Below are 9,165 nucleotides of genomic sequence, written 5' to 3'. Positions count from 1 at the left end.
AAAACATGCCCTACGGTAATAGATTCCGAGGATAGAATCTCCAACAAGTAGGGGGGATGTTAACCCCATTTTGAGGTTAACTTAGCATCTCTCCCCACCACCCGTTCACATAAGAGATATAGCACAATTAGTGTCATGACATAGCACTATAAATGTTGTAATTATAAGAATGGTTGGCAATGCCCAAATCTATGTATCTTGTAATCATTTAGTTCATCTTTTTTGAAGTTTTTGGGTGCCCAAGTGTGAATAAGAGCCAGTTGTATAAATAAAAAATTCTCATAATGTAAGAGGTAAATTGGGAAGTGCCATAGTGTTCTTCCATCCAAGACTTAGGACACTCCCCCAAGAGAAAGGTTACAGACACCTGTGTTGGTTCTCTATGCTAGGACAGTAGAAAAATGGTCGGGCCTGTGGTTGGATTCTTGTCACCCTTGCATGAGGGGGTTTAACCATCTTGCACCCTCTGTTCGTAGCCCGTGAGACAGGTTCCCCTAGCCCTACAGCCTCATAGTGCTGTGATGAAGGATTGGTGAAGTTGTTTGGTACCTATGTAATGTCTACCATGTAGGATCGAGCCAGTAGTTCTGACTCATCATCGTCACCATGGGGAAACAAGACCTTCTTCAGGAATAGGCCAAGAAGTGATCTTCTTAGGGTTGGAAGATGAAGTGGGGGCTACTGTGGCACCACCGATCCCTTGGTCTAGACCTGTCTCCAAGTTTAGCTCCTATGGACCGTGCTCTTGGGGGCATACTTCTGGGGGATCCACAAATGGTCAGAAACCCCAGTCATGCAGTACACCTATACTTCTAAGACATGGATGACCACTGAGTAATGAGTAGGCCCCTCTGACTTTAGGAAGCCGAATCACCACAAAGTCCAGGAAGAATAAGATCCCCTAGATTACTAACAGGGAAACCTTCGTCTAGGCCAATGGGGGTCACCTCCATGGTTGGCCATCCGAACACAAAAGTTGACTGGTCGTGTTACCTTGAGACCTACTGCATGGAGTGTGAATTCTAACATAAGGTTTATGCCAAAGCCACCATCGACAATTTCCCCAGAAAGTGGGGTACCATGAATCCCCACAGAGAGGAGGGGGCGTCAATAGTCAATAAGGAAGGGGCTAGTATGGTTGATACCCATGCAATCGACGACAACACGTGACCCTATACAGGGAGTGGAAACCCACCATACTGCCCACCACTAGAATTGGATTGCATACCATTGAGCTACTCTAGTAGTGCACTAAGACATTGTCAGACACTCAAGATAATCTAGAGAAGATCAAAAAGGTTCACTGTCATTGTATTTTCCCTGAGTAGATCTTCCACTGAGAAAGGTGGAAGCAGTGGTTTAGAATGTGGAAGGGAGGGGGTAGGTGGTTTGTCCGACATCAATGGGTGGTTGTGAAGGTCCTTGAAGTCCTTGAAAGCTTGCAAGAAGGACTGATCTATGACTGTGGCAAAGTGGAGGGGTGGTATCATTGGGCTCATCTCACATTGGCTCTTCAAGCATGGCCTTCCTTTATGATCGAGTGGCCACTATGGTTGATGGTGGATCCTCATGAATGGTTGGTGTGAGTGTGACAAACACATCGAGGGTGGGGGGAGGAAGGGAAGAAAGTGGACGGTGGATGCCCTATGGAAACCAAGTGGGTGGTCAGGGCTAGCTGGAATGTGAAGTCAAATCCGTTGCTTGGAGCAATCCCGGGTATATTGATCCTTGGATTCTAGACAATGCCTGCAGGGTGGTACACCTTCAAGAAGGGGACATCGGCTTTGGTAGTAACCATATTCCCCACATCACTAGGAGGGTTGGTTTGGCCTCCAGCATTGTTGCCAAGAGTGGGATTACCAAGGTTGGTTGCCATAGGGAAAGGTGGGAAGGAATCCCTAGGTGGTATGTAACTGAAATCACTTTCAATTATAGTAGCGTACTCGTGGATGCCATAGGAGCATGTAATGGGCATACAGAGAGAACACAGAGATAAGGGGAAGCTAGCAAGACTCCAAGTTTAATAGCATCACACCGCCACACCGTAACACCACCATAGTGGGTTAATAACCCTAGAGGAACCATCCCAGAGCATTCGGGTAGACAATCCAGAAGCAAAGGTGCACCACAAGCAGATACATGAGAGGTGTATGCACCGGCATTGAAGGCACCACACTGACACTCCGACAAGCATCTTCCAGAGATAGCAAATTCTACCAAAAGCCACCACTTCAAGGATATCTACCAAAGATGGGAGATATCACTGACTCCACCACGTCTTCTTGTAGGAAGGCTTATATGGTTCCTCGACTCATCCTAAAGGACATCCTTCATGCTTCATTTCTTATGTGTGTTCCTCTTTCACTCCCTCTCTCTCTCTATGCATTAGGAAATTTTGGAGATCATTTCTAAGACCTTGTAAGAAATTCACAAACTCTTATTTTCTCTCTAAAAAAAATGTTCAAAAGATACCCTCGTTAAATATCGCAAGTTACAAAAAATAGATTTGATGAGACATTGAAATACGTGCACTAGTTACAAGTTGCTCTCAACTTTTTGGGTTTGCAAAAGACACTCACGTCATCATATGGTACCTTTTCCAAAAATTTGATGCTACTCTCCTAATAGTGGACGCTTATTGGTAGTTTGGTGTAAAATTTGGTGCTTTTTACATCACCATTGCATCCAAAACGACCAAAAACCCCAAAATGACTTTTAAATCACTTAAATCGAACACCCGGAAAAACAAAAACAACCAAAAACAAGGGGAGAAGAGACTCATAGTCATTTGGCGTGCATAGAGACTTTAGCGTACCAAATGGAGACCTCTATGCACGCCAAATGGCTATAAACCTCTTCTCCCCTTCTTTTGGCCGTTTCTACCTATCAAGATGTTCGATTTAAATGATTCAAGTCATTTTGAAGATTTTTGGCCACTCTGGACACAATGGTAATGTTAAAAGTACCAAATTCTACATCAAAATACCATCAGAAGAAATGTATAGACTCAAGTGTCTACAAAGTTTAGCTTCGAAGTGCTTTTTCTTATCTAATGATAACGTAAGCCGTATTTAATAAAGTAACTCTACCTCATTTGAAAAGGATATCCGCATTGAATGTGTACTCGATCGTTTTTTAAAAAGATACCCTCATTTCTAGTTGTCTCTTTCTCTCTCTATCTCTTTTGAGTGTGTGATCTCTCTCTCTCTTTAAGTGTGTGATATCCAAAATGATAGAAATGAGTTACTCGAGAGCAAAAGGTTGTGGGTTCCAATCCCACCAATGCCCTTGGAGAGTTTGTTATTTTAGTTTGCCATGGTTGAGACATGTTCAACCGCCCTTTTGGGCTTTTCACCAAGGACAATGAAACATTTTAAGCACCGAGATACTTGTAGATGGGATATATGATGTAGGATTTATCCACTTTCTTATGTTCTTATGGATTTATCCCGTATGGTTGGTGGATATGGTGATGCCTAAAGTTGTATATACACTACCTTTTGAATGAAAGCACAACTCATGGTTTTGGTTTCTCTTAGTATCTTGTTCATGCTCTAGTACTTATAGCAATTCTTTGTCATTTAACAAAATAAGCTTCAAATTGATGCATTGAGATCAAGTTTACCATTATACTTACTAAAGAGTTCATGTTCTCCTAAAGATGAATGGTGGAAGTTGTTGGTACCACCCTTGTGTCCAAAGCTGCAAGGAACCGCTCGTGTTCCACATGTTGTCTTTGGTCTTCTTGCTCAGTGGGGCAAGCTACTGCTTCTTCACGGTCCGCTTTCATCTGAAGCTTTATCTCCCACATCTACAGCTCCAGTTGAGAACGGGCCTACTGTTTTAACTCCTCATTGGAGTTAGTAGACGGAGGAACTGGGGTAGGGCTCTAGGTGAGAATTGGTGAGAGGGGGGAGGCAAGAATGGGGGAAGAAGAGGCTGGAAGAGGTTATCACTTCACCAAGGCCTAGATCATAGTTTTTTGCTCAAGTAATTGATCTCCCTGTTGCTTTATAAGTTGCATGAAACTCTGGAACATCATTGTCATCTACCCTGGCAGCAATGCTCCTTGATGCCGTTGATGTAGAAGTAACAATCTCTTTATGGATCTATTGTTCTCTCATCTTCTAAAGTGGTCGCCATAGTGGGAGTGGTCGAGGTTCTTTCTAACCAACAATATACCATCCACTTTGTGTGTGAGAGACTTGTCCAATCGCATTCCAAAAAGTGCGAGATGCACGTGATATCACCATCTTCCTCTATTGGATCTCTATCACCCTCCGTCTCTAGAGGCAACCACTCTATTCGGCAAGTCCATCGGTAGTAGACCCACTCAATGCAAATCTGAGATTTCCTCAAGTTGTGCTAATTGGCGAGCAAGGTTGGATCTCATAACATCCAAGTTCCTCAACAGTGTTGACTCGGCTGCCCTCGTGGCAATTAAGAGTCCAAAGTGGAGCCCCATTCAAGTTCGCAATGCGTTCTCCGCCATGGCTTCAACTCTGACCCACTAGCTTCCATGGTTGTCTCTGTAGAGTTCGTATGTCTGTTTCCCAAGCCTGCCAAAGGAGTAAAAACCTTGGACACGTGATGCAAGACCCCCAGATATTGGCAAGTACCATGTCCTAGGTTGCACTCCGCTTCTTATCCATTCCTTTGCTTAGATGGCTCTCTCTTCATAAAAAGGACCTAGCTCTTAAGGCTCCTCACAGTATTTTAAGGAATGTAGAATGCAATGAGCAATGTCTAATGTAGTGTTTCAAAAGGTTGAGGTTTTGCTGGAGAGTTCTACAGAAAATGGCAAGCTTCTAAGTTGATACATGCATATATCACCAAACAGATAATAGAACACTGAAAGTTGATGGAAACTACAGCAATATTGATGACAAATTGCAAGTTGCACGTTGCAGTTTGTATGAATAGATGAAAACACACAGCATGCTGGGATGTCATCTATCTTGCTGAGATGTCCCAAGTTAGATGAAGGGGAGATGACGATAGCCAAGACCTAATTCAAATTGTAAGGAATCCAAAAAGAATTAAATTGAACAATTGAGAGGCACAAAAAAGATTGTAGACAAAGTTAGTACGAAGGAGAGAGAAGAGAGTAAAGAAGGGTTGTAATATCAATCTAATGACTGTAGAGCGAGAGAGAGAGAGAGAGAGAGAGCTGGATGAGAAGTCTTGATGTCATTACCAGCTGCGGGGAGCACTTGGATCAATATGACAGCACCTAAGCCTTTTGATGTCAAAGCCAACTCAGGAGATCACTTGGAATCATATGACGCCAGGAAATGGCACTTGAACCTGGGACCTCTCTCCTGATGCATAGACCGCTGCACTAGCACGCGCACAGAGAGAGAGAGAGAGAGAGAGAGAGAGAGAGAGAGAGAGAGAATGTGCCTGTGTAAACCCCTCTTTAAATGTCCCATTTTGAGGTACCCCAAGTAACCCTTTGAATTATCCTCTGCAAGAGCATAGAATTGGAGGCAAGCACAAGTTAACACAATTAAAGCAAGAGGCACCAAAAGATGCTGAAAGAGGATAGGAAAATCATTCGATGAGAACATGTGTACAATGGAAAAATCGATGCAAAATGTGCTCAAGTTGAATGAACGGGAACAACAAAACCAGGGCAAATAGGAGGATAGGCTAAATGATTGGGCAAGGATGGTCACTTGATTGCATTTGCCCTAGTACCAGACATATGGCTGGTAGTTTCTTATATAAGAGACCTTACAAGTCCTCTAGCATCTCCGGATGATCATTGTGACTAAGGTAACAGACTGGATCGGTTGAAAAAAGGGACAAATGAAAGGAAGACGAGGATAGCTGGGAATGGTGGTTACAACCTTGAGGATAAAGCATATGCTGATGCAAGGCAAGGGCTTCTAATAGCGGAAAGCATAACAAGTGGGTTCAAGACATGATGGTAAAGCTCTCCATTAATGAGCTTAAAATTGTGTCATACATCACATGGTACTAATGTTACCAGGGTGGCTATCCCAGCATGGACAAGCACGGTTTCTAGTATTTTGACATTAGTAAGTTCTGCTGCAAACCTAAATGTCTGTGAACAGGCACAATTTCTTGGTTTTGAGCTCACAAATACTGTTTGGGTTGACAGATAAGCTATCATATCAAACCATAGGCAGTGGGCGGATTAAAAAGCAAGATGTCTCTTGCCATCTTTCTGGTTAAATACCACTGAGAGACACCCATGACAAGGAACCATTCAACCCTTAGCTGAGCCAAGTAAACCTAGCAGGGGTAACATGTAGGGAAAAGCCAAAACATTACCCTGAACTTAGATGGAAAATCCAAGAAGACACCAAAATAATCAAAAATAATAATTAACCAGCCTCAAAGGTTCACCAGTCTCCTCTCCAAAAAGCTTTCTCCCCTACCCTTCTCTAACTGATGTCTCCCTTCCTTCCAAACGAGAACTAAAAAGGCGGCTTAGAAACTGTGCATCAGTGCTTCGTATAAAACAGATCAAATGGTCTATCCACTCTTATATGCTTCCCCTACCAAGGAGAGACATGACTTCTTACATACGTAAATTTTGCGCCATTATGTACATCCCTGCCAACAATGAATGTCCAGTCGAATGCAAGGACACAGTAACAACCTTCATTCTGTCTTCTTCAGCTTAGGAAAACCCTTCAAAATCTTGCTAAACACTGTCTCATTAACTTTTTTATAATGTTTGTGTGCTTCCTCACAGCCGCGTTTTGCATACAGCTCAATCTGATCTTCGTATGTCTCATAGACAACCGGGATCGTGTGAGAGACGACGACAACTGCATAAGATACATTTTATATGAAACGGCCACCTCGACTGTCCAGAGACCCAAAAAAAAAAACGACACTTTTGTAGGACAAACTAGCTCTATATAAACGGAAAAAAGCATGCGGATGTAGATATCGTATTACCGAGGTACACCAACGTTAGAAAGTGCAACCAGCCTCCAACTACTGACAAACCCCACAATACTGCCATGACCTGCATAACAAACTGAAGAAATTAGCTCCTGGAAAGACGTTCAAAGATTACAAAAAATGAAACCTTATGTACAACCTTCAGAAATAGCTTGAAATCCTTCCCAAGAACTAGATCATGCACAATGGCCAGAACTTTATTGATTTCCACCCGCAAAGCTAAGGCAATGCTTCTCGCTGCCTCCTCAGAAATGTGAAGATCAGGCAAAGGTGGAGGGGACCTGTCACATTAAATATGACGCTTTGAGACCCCTGAGAATAAAAGTGACTTAATTATAAAGCAAACGTAGCACCTCCCCATGTCTAGAAAACATACCTATTCAAGAATACTGCAGCATTTGACCAGACAAACAGAACAGCAAAAGTGACAAGGAGCAGACTTGAAAAGATCTTCAACAGAGTGTAGCCTGAATGCTCAAGAATGAAGTATGCAATTGTGGCCACAATCAGTATTCCCGCTGACATGAACTTGTCTCGCCATAGAAAACTATCAGCAGCTGAAAACATGCACATTTCAAGTCCTGGGGTCAGAAGACCGGAGAAAAATCCCACCAACAAAAACAAACTAGCAGTTGTTTTATCAAAGCAGAGGCAGACAATGAAGTGCACAAATTCTGCATGTAATTATTTCCTAAGGTACATGGAGTTACATACTTGCATACACACATACATACGTGCACACATGCTACTCCTACTAGATACACACACACACACACACACACATATCTAGAGAGAGAGAGAGAGAGAGAGAGCGATGCATACCCTTTCCACCACCAAGAATCTTATGCAGAGATCTCTGTCGATTGAAAAGGTGTGCTTTGGTGGGGTGGGGGGGCTCCTCTGCAGCTTCGGACGGGGTGGAAGCTGGCAAGTCATGGAAGTTATCAGCTACAGCATCTTCCACATACTCCACTCCAGAAGCCTCCACGCTTTCAGATGACATGGCCACTAGACCCCTACAAAAGACCTGCAATTTATAGAACTTTTGTGTTTAAGGACGAGGAAAAGGTGGGAGATGTTTAAAATTAAAATTTGCCAAAGCAATGCCTAGTTTAGGCTTCTCAACCCATTGCAATGTCATGGGGATTACATAACACCATAAGTCATTTAGGGTTTCCTGAGACCATGGCCAGACCATGGGGGACCTTGAATCAGACATGACATAAAAAACAAGTCAATGGAGACCGCTGTGATGCCATGCCGGACTTGAATCGTAGGCATAACAAGATCCATTACGGTTCTCAGAGACTGGTCCAAATCATGAAAAAGCTGAACCACATAAACGACGTAGCAAATGACAAATATAGGGTTTTTATGAGACCACCTTCATGCCATTAGGAGCTTTGACACAGGCATACCAGGCACAGGAATCACTTTAGTGTTTCCTAGATCTAGAATCACAGACAAACCCGATTCGGAAACCACCGCCTCCCATGGAAAAACAGTAATTAAAAGCATTAATAGAGATTGTATAGTTCAAATCTTCCGATCTATGTCGCATTGTGGCGATTAGGCTGCCAAAGAACGCTGCTCAAAGAAGCCCAACAAATTGAACTATGCAGCCAATATGCAGCCGAGGCTTAAGCTCACAGATCGGACAGCGGAAGTTTTGAACCGAACTGCAAGTGCTTGCTTACCTCTGTGCTGGTCAAGACGGTGGCGACACAGAGAGAGAGACAGAGAGAGGACGGAGGAGGCGGTGGAATCTCCAAGGCGGATGAAAGGGCTCCCACAATTTTAATGACTCCACGGAGAATGATACACAAAAAAGCTCTAAAAGTAGATCCAACGGTAGTCCTTAATTCTTTTGATAAGCGTAAAATCATAAGGGCCTACACACTTTGCATGTTTTGCTTTTTTTTTTGGGATCAATAATATTTATTTATATTAACTGTTCCAAAACTGTCATACACCAAAGCCAATAAAATCAACATCGGGGCTTGTTCTCCAAAGCCAGAAAAACCAACATCGGGGCTTGTTCTAGTGGTTAAAGGGGGTGGCTTGTAACCTGGAGGAACTAGGTTCAATCCCCGGCTAGACACCCGATTGTTACCTTGCCCTCACATTGTAGGGGATATGAGGGGTCCTCACAGAGTATGTTGCTCCCATCTAGTAGTCGCCAAATTTTTTATATTTAAAAAAAGCCAAAAAAAACTACTCTTT

The 9,165-nt window shown here is 43.1% G+C and overlaps 1 protein-coding gene across 2 annotated transcripts; it reads right to left on the bottom strand.

Moving 5' to 3' along the window:
• Positions 1-6,337: 6,337 nt before the first annotated feature.
• LOC147625700 (reticulon-like protein B6) lies at positions 6,338-8,797 on the bottom strand. 2 transcript variants are annotated; one of them, XM_086817217.1, is made up of 6 exons: positions 8,640-8,797; positions 7,765-7,969; positions 7,319-7,499; positions 7,082-7,223; positions 6,937-7,006; positions 6,338-6,803 (listed from the first exon to the last, which is right to left on the bottom strand). In XM_086817217.1, the coding sequence occupies exons 2-6, from the start codon at positions 7,943-7,945 to the stop codon at positions 6,634-6,636; spliced, it is 744 nt and encodes a 247-aa protein (XP_086673343.1). In that variant the 5' UTR covers positions 7,946-7,969; positions 8,640-8,797; the 3' UTR covers positions 6,338-6,633. The 2 variants fall into 2 exon arrangements, with proteins under 2 accessions (XP_086673343.1, XP_086673342.1); XM_086817216.1 differs by having other exon boundaries at positions 7,765-7,958; positions 8,640-8,755.
• Positions 8,798-9,165: the final 368 nt, after the last annotated feature.

Source organism: Cibotium barometz, chromosome 23 (genome assembly GCF_041138505.1).
Source record: "Cibotium barometz isolate CiBa-2024 chromosome 23, ASM4113850v1, whole genome shotgun sequence".
NCBI classification, from domain to species: domain Eukaryota; kingdom Viridiplantae; phylum Streptophyta; class Polypodiopsida; order Cyatheales; family Cibotiaceae; genus Cibotium; species Cibotium barometz.
This window is presented reverse-complemented; position numbering and strand designations above follow the sequence as displayed.

Excerpts from the sequence above, each read along its gene's own strand:
- LOC147625700 (XM_086817217.1), bottom strand. The coding sequence starts at position 7,945 with ATGTCATCTGAAAGCGTGGAGGCTTCTGGAGTGGAGTATGTGGAAGAT. Across the intron at positions 7,007-7,081 it reads ATTTCAAGCTATTTCTGAAG|GTCATGGCAGTATTGTGGGG; the intron begins GTTGTACATAAG and ends TTTGTTATGCAG. Across the intron at positions 6,804-6,936 it reads TCTAACGTTGGTGTACCTCG|TTGTCGTCGTCTCTCACACG; the intron begins GTAATACGATAT and ends TATCTTATGCAG.